Source organism: Anolis sagrei, chromosome X (assembly GCF_037176765.1).
Source record: "Anolis sagrei isolate rAnoSag1 chromosome X, rAnoSag1.mat, whole genome shotgun sequence".
In the NCBI taxonomy this organism is placed as follows: domain Eukaryota; kingdom Metazoa; phylum Chordata; class Lepidosauria; order Squamata; family Dactyloidae; genus Anolis; species Anolis sagrei.
Genome location: NC_090034.1, coordinates 30,427,125 through 30,447,608, shown reverse-complemented (window position 1 = coordinate 30,447,608; position 20,484 = coordinate 30,427,125). Strand labels below are relative to the sequence as shown.

The following is a 20,484-nucleotide window of genomic DNA, read 5'->3' as shown; positions in this document are numbered from 1 at the left end:
TTTCTTTTGTATTCAAGGAAAGGATTGTCTCTTACAATGCTCCAGCAGTAGTCTGACAGCATTGACGGAGTCCATTGGCCTTGATATCTTTTTTCCATAGTGCTTTATTTACACACGTACGAGGCATAACTACAGTAAAAAGAACAATGTAAAACGATGTTTAACGATACTGTCTCAGTCTTCAACTGACTGACCCTCACCGTTCAAAAGTCTGGCCTTATATAGGGCTTTCTGGCTTTTGCACACGGCACTAATACTGCGTCATCAAACTTTCTAGAGTATTCTAGAATCTTCCATAGTGTAAGTCGCAACATGCATTTTTTCAACCATACGTAATCACGTGATTGCTTATATCATAAAAACTAGAGCCAATATACATTTTTAAATGTCATTTTCGTTTTCAGCACCCCAAAATCATAAAAGAACAACTATTTTCAGGCCCGCAACTTTTTCTCCGTTGAATAGTGTAAGTTACTCTGCTGTACATTTATGAGGAGGGTCCTTTGTTATTAAGCCCACTCACCCAGAAATCACCATCACTGAGAAAAAGGTGATCACTTAAGGAACAACAGGAGTTCTGTGCAACTCAAAGGCCTGCTATTCTACCAAAGCAACAGGCATGGCTACTACTTGCCTTGTTAGCCAGTCTGCCTCACTTTGGGCCGCTTGGAATAGAAATAAATGCTGCCCATTCTGGAGGGGCCTTGATTGTCATGTGGCATATTGTGAGCCACAGCTCCAGTTCCAGAGCAGATAAATTGGCCACCTACTTGTGAAAGAGGCAGGTGCCCACAGGGTTGGTCCATGCGCCATCGCGCTTCTCGGCCTCCGTGGCAAAGCCAAAGGAGACAATGGGCCCCGTGTCGTCATCTGTGTCGCCGTAGGACACAATCTCAATCTCCCAGTAGAAGGATGGCGCCTTGGAAGGGGAACACAGAGACAAATTACCCAGGAAGAAAAGACGCTTAAAGCACTTCCAAAGGAGAGACCTAGTTCTGCGTGAAGCTGGTTCTGTGCGCGTCACTTGAGGGTTCTCACCTGGACTGGAACGGGGGATGTGGCGTAAATGAAGGTGCCCCGGGGCAGCCCTCCGCCTGCGCTGGGGTCTGCCAGGAAGGTCACAGCTGTAAGGTGAGAGGAGAACATGCAGGCGCGCACTGGTGGGAAGACGCGAGAAGGGCTCCAGGTGATTTCCTTGGGCTGAACCAAGAGGAGACGGGTCTGCATTTAATTATATACAACTGCATTGTGTAAACTAGACTTTATGCTCAAAGAACGTAGAAGACAGTCATGAAGGTAGAAAGGCAAAAGTGGGTGACTGTAGGTTGCAATGGCTTGGACACCTGCCTTCCTCAGACCCAAGAGCCATGTGAGGAGGAGGAGAGGTGGCACATGAGGCCCTTTCCGAGATATTTACCTGCCTTCGGTCGGCCTGGAGTGGCGGCGGCGGAGGACGCGCACTGTCACGGTACAGCATCCTCAGCCGCTCACACTGCACTTCCACAACAAGGAGTCGCTCTCCTGGAAAATTAGAAAGAAGACCAGCAATTATGTGCCTGTCAAAGACTCTGATCCCAGTGGTGATAAGGACTTCACAGATGTTTTATGCATGTATCTGCGATAGCAGGACAACCCAAGTGCTCCTGTTCTCGTCTGATAGTTGACACACGCTGCTTCAGCTGTTTATAAGGTTCCTTTTTATCCTTCAAGGAGTTCCGAAGGGCCTTTGCTGGACTGCTCCCCCACTTGCTGTTACCAAGAGAGCAGATATGCTCAGAGCTATTTTGAAAACCAAACGGTATCTAGCCTGCTTGCTGTGTCTTGCCTGAAGCCTTCCTGTGCATAAGCCCTGGCAATGATCCCAGCGCAAAAGAAGAGGGTCTTCTTACCTGGGCTGCACTCCTGGGCCACGAGGTTCAGAACTTCCACAGCAGCCGGACATTGCTGGATGAACTCCTCACAGAAGGAACTGTCCTCCAACAACTGGGCCATCACCAGGCATGCTCTGCGGAGGTCGAGGAGGGGAAAATAGGAGACAAAAGTGGGACACCAGTTGAACGTTCTTGCCAAGCCCAGGCATTGCACAGACTGCATTGCATGGGAAGACATATTAGGAAAGGGAGGGCCTGCCTTTGACGGAGGCGGCTGGTTTGAGCTGCTCTTTAGCTCTCTGGGAGAAAATCCTGGAAGAATGTCTTTCCAGGAAATAGGAAATGTTCTTCTAAGGCACCCAAGTCCAGCTCATTTACCATCATCATCATCATCACTATCATCATCATCATCATCATCATCAGGGTATTGTGTGGTTTCTGGGCTATATGGCCGTTTGGCCTGCATCAGAGGATCCAGATGTCAGTCACAGATGCAGGTGAAACATCAGAAGGATATGCTGCTAGAACACATTGGCCATACAGCCTGGAAACCACACAACACCCCAGTGATTCCAGCCGTGAAAGCCTTCAACAATACATCATCATCATCATCATCATCATCATCATCATTATAATTATTATGTTTTACATTATTTACAAGGTGCTGCGGTGCTTCAGCCACAACACTTTCATTCCCATTCTTCTGCAAGAGTACCTCTCTCTGTTGGTCAAGGAATCCTTATTTTACCATCGCTAGCTCAAAAACTAACTGCTCAGGACAAAGTCCCTCTCCAACCCGCAACAGCTCCTTTCAGTTTAGCCAAACAACTTATCCACTAAATATATTGGGTATATATCCGTTCAGGATGAAGATAGATCAGCATCCTTCTTCTCACTTCCCCCCATCCCCAAGCCCATGTAAAAGCTCCCCCCCCCCTTCCCGGCTACTCACCTGGTTCGAATTTCAGCCAGGAGTCGGACCACTGCCATTACTGGGGTTGAGCCATCTCCTGTTGCAGGAAGTGAGGTATGAATAGAGAGACTCCCCTCTTGAGGAAGCAACATGGACTGGACTGCCTGTACTACCTTCTCAGTAATGGACAGTTTATGGAGAGGCAATGCCTGATGGTAGTGGAGGGGGCACGGTAAAAAGTTAAATTCAAGGCGTTAGTTTCTAGGAAATGAGGGAATTACCTGGAGTTACATAGACTCATTTTCAACATTAGCACAAAACACAGACTGCATTCATAGTGACAAGCTGCGTTGGAACAGCTCAGACTACCTCGCGTCCCCCATGGTTTACTTTACACATTACTCCCAAAGGGCTTTTGAGCTGCCTTTTTAAAATAAATGAAAAAACACTGAGATATTCAAATTTTAGAAAAACCGACCGACGGGGTCCTTTGACCAGTCACACTGCAATTCAACTGGCATCACAACATTCACTATGACACTCAGGTTGGATGTTAAAATGACCTTACCTCTGATCTTGGAACACAGAGCCTAGATAATGGGATAGTTAAAGTGTCTGATGCTTGGGAGGTCTTTCTACAGTCTATACTGGCAGGTGGGAATTTGACCGTGGCTATACCTTCCTGTTCATTAATCGAGGCAACCACTCCAACGCTTCCTGCAATGCCCCTCCCCAAAACCTAGAGAAAGAAAGACAAGAAAACAGAAGATGTTTATGAAGGGGGTTACATTTTCCAAAGAGACCCCCAAAGGGCACCCAGTCCACCCCCTTCAGATAAGGAAAAGTTTCATGAGAACCACCACTCCTCCTTAATGTTTCTCCAGCAACAGCAAGAATATCCCTGTGGGAAGCAAAATCAGGCAATCCCAACTGGGTGGCTCCCCACGAGGGTCTTCCTCCAGGGGCAAACCAAAAATGGGCAACATGGAAGTCCGTGAAAAGAGTCAGAAGTGGCGTTGGCAGATCAAAAGGCAACCTGGCAAAATGGCACTACCTAAAAGAATCCTCCACCTTGTGCGATTGTAGAGCAGAAGAAACATCTGTATGCTTGCCCACAATGCCCTGCCTCATGCACAGAGGAAGAACTGCTTAAAGCTACAGACAATACAGCTACTGTTGCCCATTTTTGGTCTAAAACTATTTAGCTGCTTGTTTTCCCTTTATTTTATCAGTTCTAAACGTATTTATTTATGCAATGCTTTTGAGCAAGAGAGAAATTCCTAATTGCCTATTGCAGAGGAAAAAAGGAACTGGGCGGCAGTTCCTCCCATTGGCTGTACAGTAGAGTCTCACTTATCCAACATAAACGGGCCGGCAGAACGTTGGATAAGCAAAAATGTTGGATAATAAGGAGGGATTAAGGAAAAACTTATTACGTTATGATTTTAACGTTATGATTTGCCAATTACGCGCCAAAAACTATGTTTGAAATCCAAAACACCTGGAAGACCAGAGTTGGGAACACACTCCTATACTGTACATTAAGCATCTCTAGAATCCCATATTGAGCATAGAGGAATGGCAACACTGGAAAATCAGAGTTTACTAATCACTAATATTGGCAGAATGTCTCATCTGGAGCTGGGTGGCTCTCTATTGGGAGGGCTTGGTTTGTGCCTTCCAGCCTAGCAGAATGGGGCTGGACTGGAAAGCCTCTTAAGGGAGGGGATCTCTTGTGTTTCTAGGATTGGGTTAGAAGAGAAGGAGGAGGAGGAGAAGACCAGAAGTGCAAGTTGCGGCAAGGTTGTCAGAGGTAAAAGTGGGAGGAGGAGGAGGAGGAGGAGGAGGAAGAGAGAGCGAGTGGGGGAGGAAAAGGAAGGGAGAAGAGAGAGAGAGGATCTGGAGCAAAGTGTGCGTGTGTGTGTGCGCAGGAAGAAAGGGGGGATCCTCTCCCCCCTTTCCTTCTTTTCAGCCATGAGCCCTTTCCCCTCCTCTATCTGGAAACAAGGTTGGGTTGGAGATAAGTCTCCAAAGCAGGAGAGCAAGGCTCTGCCTGCACCAAGAACAGAGAGAGAGACGAGAACCATCGAGTTTCCTTTTTCCCCTCCCCTTCCCTTCTTTTTCCCCCTTCCATCCCTCTTTCTCTTTTGATTTACTCCCTTTCCCTCCCTTCAGTGCTTTCCTCCCCCTTCTTCTCCTGCATGGAAAAGAAAGTTGCTCTCAAGAGCACATATCAAAGGGTGCAATGTTTCCAATCGTCCACATGATGGCGTTGGTTAACATGGAGTGTTAGATGAGCGGCCGCTAGGATAACTGGAACTCTACTGTATATGCTACAAGGGGAGAGTGGGCGGAGCTTCTGTCAAAATGTATCTCTTAAGAGCTTCTGGAGATGTGTTATTGTTATAAACCACCTTGAGGGCACTTCTGGAGGAGGTGCTCAAAGGCAGGATGTAAATATCTTTATAAATAAATACTTAAATAAAAAATGTAGGGAAAAGGAAAAAATTGGAAAACTCTGAGTTAAAGGAAGGGGGAAAGGAGAAGCATTTGCTGCTGGTCACCTGAACTTCAGAGCCAATTTTGATGGTCTCCTTGAAGCCGCCCAGCGCACACAGAGCCGCCACTGCCTGGCGGGCAATCCGCTGGAGCTTGGCCAGTTTCCTCCCGCTGCTGCTGCCATTCTCCAGAATGCTCTCAGCATATTTACCCAGCTGTGGGATATACATGAGCGCACGGGACAGGACCTACAGAGGGAAGCGACACAGATACTTATTTATTTATTTTGATTTGCTCTATTTGTATACCGCCCCTCTCAGCCCACAGGCAACTCAAGGTGGTTTACAGAGGCAACAATTCAATGCCCAACAACAGCATAAAACATTAATAACATTGACATATAATATAAAACCATAACAAGATAAATAAAAACATAAATAATATGTGTCTCTTAATTAAAAACATCCAAAATCATCATCCAACCGTTCCATATTCCTATGTCTGTTACACTGCATTGTCAAACACTTGCTCAAACAGCCAAGTTTTAACTTTTCTCCAGAATGCTAAAAGGGAGGGGGCCGCTCTAATGTCCCTAGGAAGGGCATTCCATAGCCGAGGGGCCACTACTGAGAAGGCTCTGTCTCTCGTCCCCGCCGGACGTGTTTGTGACACTGGTGGAAATGAGAGCAGGGCCTCCCCAGTCGATCTTAAAGATACGAGCTGTAAAGCAGATGATGACAACTGCGGAGCACAACTAACTTCAACGGAGACACAGCTCAGCAGCCAGCGAACATGGAGATGAACTTACTTAATTTCTGACCTTGTTTTCAGAAGATGGTAGTGATTTACAGTCAAATGTGGACATCATCATATATACGAGGGAGGTTCAAAAAGTAATGCCTCCATCATTCTTAACTTTTCTTTCTTTCCCAGCTACTGGACTATCTCTGCATTATATGATAGAGGTAATCTTATTCTACTGATAGAGCCTTTTCTTTTTTCCAATTGACTGATTAGAACCATGAATCTGAAGCTCAAAGAAAGAGTCGTCATGGAATTTCTGGCCAAAGAAGGTTGTTCCCCCAAGGAAATCCATCATCATTTCAAGAATGTTTATGATTTGGCCCCTTCTGACTTTGACCTGTTTGGATCTCTGAAAGACAACCTACGAGGTTTCAGATTCAATGACCTGAATGACATTCAAACAGCTTTAAAATCATGAAGCAAAACCCTGATTTTTTCCAAAATGGATTGATGCCTGGGTTAAACAATGGCGCAAATGGATATAAATTGGTAGGTTACTCACCTGTAACCATCTTTCTTCGAGTGGTCCTCTGTGAATCCACACATATGGAGTATCTGCGCCTGCGCAGGCTCCAACGGAAAACTTCCCAAGTTGAAACTTTTAAGTTTTGGTGGTAACCCTGCCCAGCCGCCCAGCAGGGCATAAAAGGCACACTCCCGGTAGTTCCTACGCCACATTAGCGAGGAAAAAGGGGAGGTTTGAAGAGGGGACGGCCGGGCGGGTTTGTGTGGATTCACAGAGGACCACTCGAAGAAAAATGGTTAAAGGTGAGTAACCTACCATTTTTCTTCGTGGCCTCAGTGAATGCACACATATGGAGAGCTAGCAAGCTAAGGTCCTGGATGGTGGGAACAAACCGACACCAAGTTGAGGGCCAAACATATGTTTATTAACAAATTAACACATACATGTTATGAAGAAGTACTGTCAAGCAGTGTGTCATCAAGGTATTTTGCATTTTCAAAAGAAAAAAACATAACACGAGCATCAGTATAGCCCTATAACCAAAAGGCACAGTAAGCCTGAAAGGCTTTCGAGGTCAAAGTGAAACAAACCCCCACAAGGCCTGACCAAATTAGCAGAAGCTGGTTGCAAAAACCTGAGTACATACATCTAGCCACCTGGCTCGAGGCTAGAGGCCAAGAGGGCCGAAATAACAAGTACAAATGCATTGCATAAACATGTGCAATTAAACAACAGCGAGTTAGCATGTGAGGTAAATACGGTACCCACAGGACATATATTAAACTTTGTTGCATATAAACACAGTAGAAACATGAGAAGACAACAATCGAGGAGCAAGGTATACACACAGAAATAGTGAATCCTTGGCAAGCTTAAGGTGGGCAGGCAGTCAGAATTGATCTGCCGAAAAAAGTGTCCCTCCGAGACTGGGTGTCTAATCGGTTATGTGACACAAAAGTCATAGGAGTGGACCAAATGGCCGCTTTGCAAATCAAGTCAATGGGGACACCTTTCAGGAAGGCAGTTGTCGCAGCCATGCCCCTTGTCCATCTCGGCCGGATCGAGGCTGGAGGGGTCTTTTGAGCAAGTTCGTAACACAGTTCAATGGCTGCCCCAATCCATCGGGAGAGTCGCTGCGACAATATTGGCAATCCAATTTTGTCTGGCACATGGGCCACAAACAGCCTAGGCGACTTACGGAGTGGCAGTTCTCTGTCTAAAGAACAATAAGGCCCTTCGAACATCAAGGGAATGAAGTCTCTTCTCCGTCGGGGAGGACGGGTGTTGGAAAAAGGATGGTAAAACAATGTACTCATTGACATGGAATGGAGATATTACCTTCGGTAAGAAGGTGATATCAGTTCTGAGGACTACATGATCAGCATGGAACAACAAATAAGGTTCATCTATTCGGAGAGCTGCCAACTCCGATGGCCTTCGGGCCGACGTGATGGCCACCAAGAAAGCCAACTTTCCGCTGTGAGTCGCCTTCGGGCTGAGAACAGCGGTATATAAGTAAGGTAAATAAACTTCCAGGAAAGCAACCTCAAATCAGTCGTGTCTAATAGTTCAAAGGGAGGGCCCACCAGTTGGGCCAAAACCAGGTCAAGACTCCATCCCGAGGTGGGAGGGTGGACTGGAGGGTGAAGATTGGTATATCTTCTCAGAAAGATCTTAATAAGATGATTCTGGAACAAGGAGGGCGAACCCAGCGTCTGGAGGTACCAAGAAATAGCTGCAACATACGACTTCAAAGACGACAAAGCCAGGTTTTGGGTAGCAAGGGACAAAAGGAAGTCCAAGATGGTCGGTACCGATGGAGGCATCTCTGTTCGGGATCGGTCCCGAAGGAAGGTGTGGAGACGGGCGATATGGTAAGCATATGCTTTCGATGTCGGCGGTTTATGTGCAGCTTTGAGGATTGATCGGACGTCTGGAGGAAGGGATGTTATGGAAGGATCCTCCAGGCTGTCAAGTGGAGGGATGGAATGTCTGCTCTCTGGAGAGTAGGTCTGGCCTGGGATGGAGATGGAATGTTCGACCGTTGGCGAGTTGAAGAAGAGCTGGAAACCATACTTGTCTCGGCCACTCCGGCGCGATGAGTATACAATTGGCTTGTGTTAGCTCGATCTTCTCGATCACCCGAAGGAGTAACGTGATCGGAGGGAAGAGGTAGAGGAAGTCGGTTGACCAGTCGAGGAGAAAGGCGTCTCCAGGCATCCTCTGTCGTCTCGGGGAAGACGAGCTCCGAACAGTGGGAGATGGGCGTTCTCCGGAGAAGCGAACAGATCGATCGACGGTTGGCCCCACATGTCGAAGATGTTTTGGACTTCAATGGGATCGAGTCTCCATTCGTGTGACGTCAATGTCGAGCGGCTCAACGAGTCGGCCTGGTCGTTCAGTCGACCGGGGAGACGAAGAGCAGATGGGACTATCGAATGTTGACAACACCATTCCCAGATCTCGATGGAAAGCTTGAGGAGTTTCCTGGATCCTGTTCCTCCCTGTTTGTTCAGGTGTACATTGCTACCATATCGTCTGTTTGGATTTGGACCGTCTGGCCCTGTAGAAGGGGAAGGAACGCTCTGAGAGCCTTGAAGATGGCTAAAAGTTCGAGGTAATTTATGTGATGACCCATCTCCTGCGTCGACCAGACATCCTGTATGGAGAATCGACCCGTGTGAGCGCCCCAGGAGAAGGTCGATGAGTCTGTTGTAAGGACGACCGACAGCTGCCGAGGATGGAAAGGAAGTCTGACACAGACATTTTTGTGGTTCATCCACCAATTCAAGGACTGTCACACTTTTACCGGCATCGTCAATACTTTGAGGTCGGAGTCTCGTTGGGGGTTGAAATTGTCGAGAAACCACCTCTGGAGAGGGCGCATTTTCAGTCTGGCTAATGGTGTGACCATTACCGTTGAGGCGATGTGGCCCAGAAGGACTTGAATGTGTTGTGCCCTTATTCTTGTGGAGGCTTTGCAACGGTTGACCTCCCTTTGCAGGGCTAAGTATCTGACTCTTGGCAAGGAGACTGTCACTGACGTGGAGTCGAACTTGGCCCCGATAAACTTTATCGATCTCGTTGGGGTGAGAAGAGACTTCTCGGCATTGAGTTGGAGGCCGAGGTCCTCGAGGAGATTGAGAGTAAAGGTGATTTGTGACCTGAGGAGGTCTGGCGATGTCGAGGCCAGGAGCCAATCGTCCAGGTATGGAAAAACCCGGATTTTCCGTCTTCTTAGGTATGCCGCGACTACTGACATACACTTTGTGAATGTCCTTGGGGCCGTGCCGAGGCCGAATGGAAGAACTCTGAAAGAATAAGTCTGTTGTCCTATTTTGAAGGACAGGAAACATCTGTGGGACTGTCGGATGGACAAATGAAAATAGGCGTCCCTTAAGTCTATCGATGCGAAGAAGTCATCTCGATATAGCATGGGAGTTATCGACGATACCGTAAGCATTCTGAACTTTGTTAATTGGATGAATTTGTTTAGTGCCCTGAGGTCGAGGATGGGGCGGAGGGAGCCGTCGTGCTTCGGTACCGTGAAATACCTCGAGAAAAAGGCTCGATTGTCCAAATGAGATGGAGATTTTTGGATTGCCCCTTTCTGAAGAAGGGAGTTTACTTCTGCCAGAATTGGTGGTGAAGGGTCTGTCCGGATGACACGGCCCGTGGGAGGCAGTTCTTTGAACTGTAAGGCATAACCGTCTTTGACAACTCGAAGCACCCATGCATCTGATGTGATGCATCGCTACGCATGGATGAACTTGGCAAGGCTGCCCTATTCTTTCTCGACTGGGCCGTCAACGCCTGGCAATGTTTGCAGGTCGAAGTGTTATGGCCTTCTCCGAGGCAGCGGGGACACTTCGAGTGTTTGTCTGAGTCAGGAATCTTTCTTGGGCATTGAGTGCAATGCTTGAAGCGTGTTGTGGACATAATCAGGGAACTTTCCGATCGAGCTGTGCGGCGAAAAAACAGGAACTACCGGGAGTGTGCGCGGGGCTCCTTTTATGCCCTGCTGGGCGGCTGGGCGGGGTTACCACCAAAACTTAAAAGTTTCAACTTGGGAAGTTTTCCGTTGGAGCCTGCGCAGGCGCAGATACTCCATATGTGTGCATTCACAGAGGCCACGAAGAAAAACGATGGTGACTATGCTGAACGGTAATTTTGTGTAGAGGACTGTTCAGGCTATGATCTGGAGCATCTTCTGCTGTCAAAAAGTTTTGCCTCCTATGTCATAAAAACGTTCATTCATAACAGTTTTATGACCTAGGAGGCAAAACGTTTTGACCCACCCTCATATTTATTTTTGCATCTCACTCTCGTGTTTTGTTCCAGGTTTTGCAGAAAAGCGATTAAAACATTCATTTCCAATATATACTAATTCCAATTTGTGTCTCTAAGTGCTCACATTGATAGATTCAAGAGAGCAACAGTCACAAACAAGCAGCAGGAAATGGCAAAGGAACTGCCATTCTTGTCTTTCTCCAGGGTTTCTGTCACTGAACAGCAGCTGTCTGTGAGTGAGGATATCATGCAAGACATATGTGGCCAATTGCAAATATCAGCAATAGCATGTTGGTTCCTATATGGTTCCGGCCCAGCGGATCTGTCCGAACGCATCTCCTTGTACGTCCCACCTTGGAGTTTAAGATCTTCTGGGGAGGTACTGCTCTCGGCCCCACCTCTATCACAAGTGAGATTGGTGGGGACGAGGAGCAGGGCCTTCTCGGTGGAACTCACTCCCCGGGGAAATTAGGTCATCGACATCCCTCCTCTCCTTTAGAAGGAAATTAAAAACATGGATTTGGGACCAGGCCTTCGGCTAATCTGGCGGATAGATAAGGGACAAGCGACGACTAGAATTGATGGATTGAACAATGTGGAATTTGAATTTACGGACTCTGAGCTGGTAAACGTTGAGCACTAGATTGTTTTTAGGGATTGTGATGTATAATGGATTGTTTTAATTGTTTTAATTACTCTTTATATGTTTTACTTTTTACCTTGCTGTTGTGCCGGCATCGAATTGTGCCTTTTTGTAAGCCGCCCTGAGTCCCCCCTCGGGGGTTGAGAAGGGCGGGGTAGAAATGTGAGAAATAAATAAATGTTCCTCTTCTTCTGGCTGACATCATAACAGTATCATTTGACACTTACTATAAAGACTCCTAGGTTCTGTTCTGGACCAGTGGCTTTTCAAAACATACATCCCTAGCCTATTGTCCAGCACATGCATGAGCACAGCACCCATACACCCGGTCCTGGCTTACTTTTTCAGCGGTGGTTGTCCAGATCTGAGCCGCGTTGGATTCAGGCGCCATGAGCAGGCTGTGAAGCAAAGCAATCACCTCGGCTGCCATGCTGTTGGCCACGTGGCCACTGATGAACGGCCGCACAGGGTCAGTTCTGTGGAGAAGAGGGGCATTAAATCAGGATTATAAGCATCCTCAATATTGAGGATCTACCATGAGGAGTCTCGGCAATGTCAAGAGTGAAACCAGAGTTCAGAAAATTTACATATTTGGATGAAAACACTTGCTGTATTTCATTGCATAACAATCACACTTTTGATTCCTTGAAAAAAAGGGTTTGACTACTATGCGATGAAAAAATCGCCTGAATCTCTAGTTTCTGGTTTTTTTGTTTTTGTTTTTTTAAAACTGTCTTACCTCTGAGACAGAAAGAGGAGGGAGAATCCAGACTCAAACAAACAGCCCCATTTCTGTTTTGTTTTTTTAACCTGACTTGCCTCAGAGAGAGGAGGAAGGAGGAGGAAAGATCCCCCTTCCTTTTTTCTCTGGAGGCAAGGAAGTTTACAACATATGGAGTGGAGCTCTTTGGAGAAAGGAGGGAAGATTGGAGTTCCAGAGTCCCCTATTTCATAGTTTTTAATAATAATAGTACGTTTTAGAAATAATTTTTAACCTGCCCTCTCTCCCCAGGGGAAAATACAAAGAAGAAGGGAGGGAAGGAAGGAGGGAGGGAAATAGCCTCAAATGGCTCTGCGGCTATTATGTGAGGAACAGAAACATGCCAATTGTGGTGACTTATGATGCACTGACATACGTATCTTGGATGAACTATTCTGGATGTTGTGTCCCTAAATGGTAGCCTTTTAAAACTATGAAGAAGGTACCACTGGGATTTGTGCAGAGCCTTCCTACCTGGCAAGTTCCGAGTTCCGCTCCCTACAAATGGAGGTTTGGGCAGTCTTCTTTTTGTCCCCGGTTGACAGGCCGCTGGTGCTCTCTGGGCTGGCTGTTTCGACAGGGGGGCCCACGCTAACAATCAGCCCCGACTGGGCCCACTTGGTGGCCTTACGTAAAGCTGCCGCTGCCTCTTCCGTAATCACCTCACAGCAGCCACTCTGTGGGAGACACAGCATCTTTGTAACTCGCTCTATCTTTGCACTAACTGACCAACACCTGTCAGGACCCAGTTTCCAGGGCCTTGGTTTTGGTGCCAGGAACCAGGGTTCTGATGTAGGACACTGATAAGGCACCTGCGGCTGCTGACCCTGAAAGAATACGGCTAGCAGTTTGGGCGGGTGAATTACGCAGAGGTTTTGTGCTTGGCGGGAGAGACATTTTTGAACGAGGAGGAGGGTATATAAGGGAGTGCCAGCCGGCGCCAGGCAATCTCGGCTTTTTTAATGTCTATGTTTCCAGCAGTAAAGTTTCTCTTTGATACCAGAGTGTGGTCCTGTGTTTTCATTGGGAGCAGTCGCTGTGAGCTGACAAACACCATTACCCCAATGGACTAGAATCCTCTCTTTTCCAGCTCTGCAAATTAAAGGATTGCAAGTAAGCCAATTTCTTAGATTTACTCTTTGAGACAAGGATTAAGTCAGGGATGTCAAATTCATTTTCTCCGAGGGCCACATCTGCCTTGTAGGCCCAAAGGGCGATTGAATCCATGAATGGAAAAACCATGGAGACTGAGAGAGAACCAAATATAATTTCTTTTACATAGTAGTTGGTGCTCTTTAGTTTTTTACCTAATTTGGGACCCCAGATGTTACTGAGTGATAACTCCCATCACTGTTGACTAATTATCCGCCATGTGGACTGGGGATCATGGGAATGGTATCCCACCAGCCCTTGTGGCTCTGAAATTGGGGGAAGGTTACAAGACATTTTAAAGTTAGGCATCCTATCCATAAGCCTTGTATCTAAATCCAAAAGCCACTCTCCTGACAGAACAGAACAAACTGCAGCCTCCCGGAGGTTATTCTATCACAACTCCCACCAGCTCTAATGATGAGGAATACAGGAGTTGCACTCCAGCATCTATCTGGACCACATTGACATGGCAGGCTGGATTCAGACCATGGGCCGTGAGTTCAACACATGTGGACTACAACCTCTTTTCCAGTTCTGCAAATCTAAAAAAAAAGTGCCTAAATAACTCAACTTTTTAACATTTACTCTTTGAGACAAGGATTAAGCCTCTTTTCCTAAAGTTTCTGTTTATTAGTCCCTTACTTTGGTCATGTCTCGATCCATCTTCACCACTTTCTCCATATTTGCTCCTGTTCCGAGGCGAAATGGACGACCTTCTGAGCTACTACAAAAGGGAAGGGTAACACACGGTAAGGACAGAGCTCCCGCAGAAAGACACCGGCATTGAATTTCACTGAGGGCAAGTTCCCTACCTCAGCAGGGGCTGGAGGACTTCATGAGAGGACTGATCTTCCCGCTTATGAATAAAGATGGAGAGTTTCCCATCAACAGCCTCACTCTCTTCCCCTGGGTCTTTGTCTCCTTTAAGGGAGCTTTTGGGGCTGGCTTTGGTTAGGGAAGTATCTGGCTCCGAAGCTGTCGGAGAAAGAACCGTCTGGCATCCTGTGAGCAGAAGGAAAACATGCACAGAATGTTGAAATGCCCTGTAAATGCTGCAACCATAATCTGATCACTAGTTAGCTTTGTATCAAGTTGCGGGGATGGAGTGTGTCAGTCACAGAAATTCAAATGGCAAAAGAGGAGGTTTCTAAGCTGCAAGCCAAGAGTCTGAGCAACACAATGTAGTCCCAATGACGCGGCCTTCTCACAAGGCAGCAAGTTGTAGAATTTGTGGACGCTCTCGAAATGTCATAAAAGAGAGCCAATACCAATGAATTCTTATCACAGATTCCTTTCTTGTGCTAACAATGAGTTCAACCTCATCACTAACTTACATCTTAACAAAGGCATGTGGCACATGTCTAGGGTGTTCTTCACATATTTACTGGCTATCAAAGGCAGTCCTTACCTGGCACCACGTAATCGGCCAGTTTGGCTAAAAGCAGAGAGGCAATTTTGGAGGCTGGGTCACTGGGGTCATCCTGCTCACTGTTCAGAGAGGGAACCGAATAGCTCCAGGGGGGCAGCTCCACATTCCCACAATCCTCCACGCTCATGAGCGGAAGGGCCGCCCGGCAGAGCTGGAGGATGATGAGGACCAGCTTCGGGGAGGGACGCTGGTCCAGGAGTAGGGAGAGAAGCTTGGACACGCAGGCCGGCTGGCTCAGGATGGCTTTGCCAATGTGGCTCCTGGAATAGGACCAAACAGTAATTTTGAATGCAATTCTGAAAACAGTGACTCAGACACAAAGCCAGACAACAACGAAGCATCTTCTCTATCCTAAGGTCCAGGCCAGGCAGAAATGTCCCCTGTCATCCCTAAACTGGAGTGGAGATAACCTAGAAATAAGGTTGTCTACAAGCAGGAGGTGGTTACGAAAGACAGCCTTTCCACAGAATCATAGTATCCTAGTGTTGGAAGAGACCTCACGGGCCATCAAGTCCAACCCCATTCTGCCAAGAAGCAGGAAAACTGCATTCAAAGAATCCTCCTGACAGATGGCCATCCAGCCTCTGTATAAAAGCCTCTAAGGGAGGAGCCTCCACTGCTCTCCGGGGCAGAGAGAGAGTTCCACTGCTTGAACAGCTCTCTCTCACAGTGAGAAAATTCTTCCTAATGTTCAGATGGAATCTTCTTTCTTTCCTGTAGTTTGAAGCCATTGTTCCATTGTGCCCTAGTCTCCAGGGCAGCAGAAACAAGCCTGCTCCCTCCTCTCTATGACTTCCTCTCACATCTTGATATATTGCCCTCAAATGTCTCCTCTCCGCCTTCTCTTCTGCAGGCTAAACATGCCCAGCTCTTTCAGTCCCTCCTCATAGGGCTTGTCCTCCAGACCCTTGATCCTTTTAGTCACCCTCCTCTGGACATATTCCATCTTAGAGTCAACATCTCCCTTCTATTGCGGTGCCCAGAATTGGACACAGTGTGATTCCAGGTATGGTCTGACCAAGGCAGAATAGAGGGGGAACATGACTTCCCTGGATCTAGGCACTAAACTCCTATTTATGCAGGCCAAAATCTCATTAGCTTTTTTAGCTGCCACATGACATTTTTGTGCTCATGTATGAAAAGGCATCCCTTGTAGTCCAATCTACATGAAAAAACCCCAAGGCCAAAGTGGGACCCGTACCTTGACAAGTCGTTCAGAAGGCTGAGGACGTCCTGCAAGGCATCGTTCCCGGCGGCCTGGTTGCCGCAGCACTCGGTGGCCCGGGCCAAGTGGTTGGTCAGGAGACTGGAGACCTGGCGGGCCAGGCCTGAGTGGACTGCTTCGGTCGAGCCCCCTGCAGAAGGAAGGCAAGAGAGAGGGCGCTCTGTCAGATCCAACTGGATCGCTCCTAGCTGGAGACTTGCCATTGGAGGGCAGAAATGGTCAGAAGGACAAAGGGTTTCCCATACTGTTTCTAAACATTAGTATGAGCTACAATGATTCACACTGGATAGATTTATAGGAGACATCCTCAGCCTCACAACAGCTTGGTATAACTCAAGTAGTGGATCAGCCCCCCATGTCATTTTATGTGGCTCTCCAGACAGAGGCTACAACTCCTGTATTCCTCATGATTAGAGCTTATGGGAGCTGTGATACAGTAACCTCTGGAAGACTGCAGTTTATTTTATTTAGTCAAAAGAGTGAGGTCTGCATTTAGATACAAGGCTTGTGGACATGATGTCTGGCTTTCCCCAACCTAAGAGCCACAAGTGCTATTGGGTTCCCATTCCCATTATCCCCAGTATGCATGGCAGATAATCCAAAGGGATGGGAATTGTCATTCAAGAACATCTGAGGGACTCAAACTGGGTAAAAACCAAAGCACTCCGACCATGATGTATGTATGCATGTATGTATGCATGTATGTATGTATGTATGTATGTAAGTAAATATGAGAGGTTGCTTACCTGTAACCGTAGTTTCCCTAGTGGTCTGCTGTGAAGTCGCACATTTGGTACTTCTGCGCATGCGCAGCATCGCTCCGGAATCTTCAGTTAGATTTTGAAAAGAATCGGCGGTTGGCCCCGCGCACACTCCCCATGATAGTATAAATAGCCCGCGGCTGGCTAACCGCCTCCAGATCTCTTCCGCCGCTAAAATGGCTAGAAGGAGGAGGCATGACAAACTGCGGGGAGGATGGGCGGGGCTGAAGGGTGACGATTGCTGCCAGTGAGGTTTCTGTTGGTTACCTGGCTGCCATGGGTATGGATACGGATATGGATATTTGGCTGCTTGCATAACTTCACGTGAGTGTTTAATCTTTTCGTCAGTTGTTGGATCAAAAAGGCCTTCCTCATTCATAGGAAGGTCTTCCGCCAACAAACGGCTTTCTTCCGATAATGTAGAAGCACGAAGCCATGCATGGCATCGTATGGCTGTGGCTGAGGCAAGAAGTTTACCGGATGTCTCAGCCATATGTTTGGCAAAGTCTTTCTGAAATCTAGAGAGAACAAGGGCCTCTGCCTGAAAAGCCTTAGGAAGACGGCGGTCTTCAATTGGCAGGAGATTGATAAATTGTAACATTTTGTTCCAGAGAAAACTCTGGTACCCGCTCATGTAGGTTGCATAATGAGCCATCCTAGCAAATAATCCCGCAGCCACATGTACTTTCTTCCCAAGGGAGTCTATTTTCTTGCCCTCCTTATCAGGTGGTGTTACAGAATATTTTTTAGGCCTTCTAGACCTAGCTGCTTCCGCCACCACCGTATTAGGTGTGGTGGGGTGAGCAATCCAATTTGCTGTTGAAAGATCAACTTTGTAAAGAAGGTCAACCCTCCTAGGGATAGCAGGGGCAGTTTATGGGGACATATCAGGGACCTTAGTCAACTTTAACAAGTATGGTAAAGTTGGGAGTAATGTTGATGAGGAACTGTCCTGCTGCTCAGGTGGAAACATTGGGTCATCCACCGTGGAAACTGGTTTTGGGGCAGGAATGTCCAAAGCAGTTATCATTCTTCCAATCATTTGTGCAAACTTATTATAGTCCTCTAAACGGTTCACATTGGAGTCCTGATCCTTTTCCACATTTGAAGACTCAACAATTTCCGCAGAGGAATCTGACTCCACATTCTCGGCTGCGAGTTGGTCTTCAGAAATAGGCAATGGTGTATCCCTTTGGGGATAGTAGTTCCTATGGTGCTCATTTCTTATATGCATAGGCAATGTCTCATGCCTTGACAAATGTCTGTTTGTTCTAGAGTCTTTATCAGCATTACCATGCCTAGTAGGATAAATGTCCTCTTGGCTCGGAGACCCTGGTGGTGGTCCACAATAAATAAATTGTCCCTGCGGGGTTATCTCATAGAAGCCTGGATGAGGGAATGGACGTCCTCTGTCACTTTGACCCCCCCAGCGTGAGGATCTCGAGGATGAGGTCGATATTGCTCTCTTGGCGCGTGCGCGTCTGCGTTTCCTTGCAGAACATGATGAATCAGAGCAGGAAGTAGTAGAAGAAGGGGAGGAATCACTCGAGCTCGAGTGGTCCCGACATCCCCTTTTATTTCTGCTTGTGCGGGAAGGAGCGAGCGCGCGCGGCGCCGAGAAGGGGCTGCTGAGCCAATTGCTCCCGATGTGGAAGGGAGCGCTACAGAAGGCGCCCATCTCGGCTCCTCCCCAAATCCAATCCGTTGAGCCATGGGAGGAGCCGGCGCCGAGAGCATCGGCATCGGAGGCGTGGTGTTAGCCTCCTCCTGAGCACGCGCGGGGCGTGTCCTGGCCGATCTCGGCTCAGTTTCATTTTCAGTTTCCTCCTGTGCTCGCGCGGGGCGAGCTGAGGCCGATGCCGGCTCCACTCCAGCATCACCGCCACGTAGAGAAGCCTCTTTTCCCTTCTCCAAGGGAGGTATCAGCTGAGAAGCCGCAGCCCCGATTCCTGCCGCTTTCTTTGGGAACTTTGCAGCCGTTTTGCCTTCAATATTTTTTGTCTTCTTTGTCTTTCTCAACGTCTTCACCTGGGTCGCCACTCCAGGTAAGTTCTGTTCTGAAGATTCCGGAGCGATGCTGCGCATGTGCAGAAGTACCAAATGTGCAAATTCACAGCACAACCACGTAGGGAAAATATATTTACTTAATATATATTTGACAGGCCAGGGCTGTCAAACCCATTTTCCCCCCAGGGGCCTCATTTGCCTTACAGTTGCCTTCAAAGGACCATTGAATCAATAGACAGAGAATCCATGGAGAGTGAGGGCCAGCTATATATATATATATATATATATATATATATATATATATATATATATGGCAAATGAGGCCCTCGGTGGAAATGGGTTTGACAGCCCTGGCCTGGGGCAAAAGCCAATGTATTCAATATCAACCCATTGGTGCTCTGAGAAGCAAGCCCAGCAAAAAGATGAACCTTTGGGTATCAGAATGGAGTGTGCCAGGCACTCTTTTCAAAACAGGACAAGCACAAATACATGCCATCACTACTGGAAAAAACAAACAAACATGGGCTTCCCTTTGACCCCTCTCAATCCTTCAAATGGAGTGTCCACTAACAACTCAATTCACCCCAAGGTTTATTTCCCTCTCTTTGGCGGAGTAATGTCTGTGGCTACGGCAGAACTCAGCCTGCATTGCCCGCCTACCTTCTTCTTTCTCCCATTCGACACAACGGTTGGCCAGCACTTGGAAGGCTGCCCAAGCCATGGTGGCCACTTTCTGCTTCTTGGTCTGCTTCTCATTGGAGCTGGACTCAGCCTGGCTGCTGAGGCTGCACAGGCGGTCCATCAGCTGGACCAGGCCACTCCGCACCAGGCACTTCTCTTCACTCCTGACCAGAGATACAAGTAGCAACAGGGGTGTGTGAGTGCCAAAGGAAGTTCATCTCTCTCAAGTAGAAAACAGCACACGTGGAAGTGGTGAATGGCAAAAAGCCCAAACCAAGTAGTCCAAATGGGTTTGAAATGCTTCCCTTTGGAAACACACACGGACATAAGTGAACCTGCAACAGACAGGTGGGTAAGCGGTGCCTACCTGGTATATGGGATGGTGCAGAGCAGGCCAATGCTGTTGGCGCAGGCAATGGGATACCGGGCGCAGAGGGCCACCACCGAAGTCATGGTCTCCCCAAAGGCTTCTTGCACTTGCTCCACCATTCCTCCACAGGTCAGCTCTTCAATTCTGTGGGGAGTTTCAACATATCAGCCCCATTCTGGACAAGGTCTTCAAGAAGTACCCCTTGAAAGGTTTCCGCGGAAGGAGAAGGCTTCCAAATACAGGCGGCAGACTACCACCACCACCACCACACCCATTGAAGAATTATTAATTATTGAATTAATTATTAATTGAAGAACGGCTGGCAGCAAGATACATTTGAAGGGCACACAAACATCCAGTCTGAGCAAGGAAAACTATGGAAGGGAATGGAAGTGTTACAGAATCGCATTCATAATATTATCAGTCCTGGTTACTCCATAAGGAAGTTGGGAAAGAGGCAGGATGGATGAAGTAGCTTTGAATTTGTTGTTATGCCTCACCAAAAAGATGAGTGGCACACTTCTCTGGGAGACGCCAGTTAGTTTTGAATTTGTTGTTATGCCTCACCAAAAAGATGAGTGGCACATTTCTCTGGGAGACGCCAGTTAGTTAG

General features: G+C 47.5%; 1 protein-coding gene across 10 annotated transcripts in view; it reads right to left on the bottom strand.

Moving 5' to 3' along the window:
- HECTD4 (HECT domain E3 ubiquitin protein ligase 4) overlaps nucleotides 1-20,484 on the bottom strand; it is a 129,600-nt gene that overhangs the window by 31,309 nt on the left and 77,807 nt on the right. For 7 of the 10 annotated variants that reach the window (XM_060786086.2, XM_060786085.2, XM_060786078.2 and 4 more), the window contains exons 33-47: nucleotides 19,869-20,015; nucleotides 19,481-19,665; nucleotides 16,029-16,182; nucleotides 14,807-15,087; nucleotides 14,211-14,400; nucleotides 14,041-14,122; nucleotides 12,721-12,923; nucleotides 11,827-11,962; nucleotides 5,349-5,531; nucleotides 3,353-3,523; nucleotides 2,824-2,993; nucleotides 1,890-2,005; nucleotides 1,418-1,521; nucleotides 1,039-1,221; nucleotides 771-919 (exon numbers count right to left, since the gene is read on the bottom strand). In XM_060786086.2, the coding sequence (XP_060642069.2) occupies nucleotides 771-919; nucleotides 1,039-1,221; nucleotides 1,418-1,521; nucleotides 1,890-2,005; nucleotides 2,824-2,993; nucleotides 3,353-3,523; nucleotides 5,349-5,531; nucleotides 11,827-11,962; nucleotides 12,721-12,923; nucleotides 14,041-14,122; nucleotides 14,211-14,400; nucleotides 14,807-15,087; nucleotides 16,029-16,182; nucleotides 19,481-19,665; nucleotides 19,869-20,015 (2,454 nt within the window). The remainder of the gene's footprint in view (nucleotides 1-770; nucleotides 920-1,038; nucleotides 1,222-1,417; nucleotides 1,522-1,889; nucleotides 2,006-2,823; nucleotides 2,994-3,352; nucleotides 3,524-5,348; nucleotides 5,532-11,826; nucleotides 11,963-12,720; nucleotides 12,924-14,040; nucleotides 14,123-14,210; nucleotides 14,401-14,806; nucleotides 15,088-16,028; nucleotides 16,183-19,480; nucleotides 19,666-19,868; nucleotides 20,016-20,484) is intronic. The other 3 variants (XM_060786081.2, XM_060786083.2, XM_060786084.2) reach the window with 1 other exon arrangement.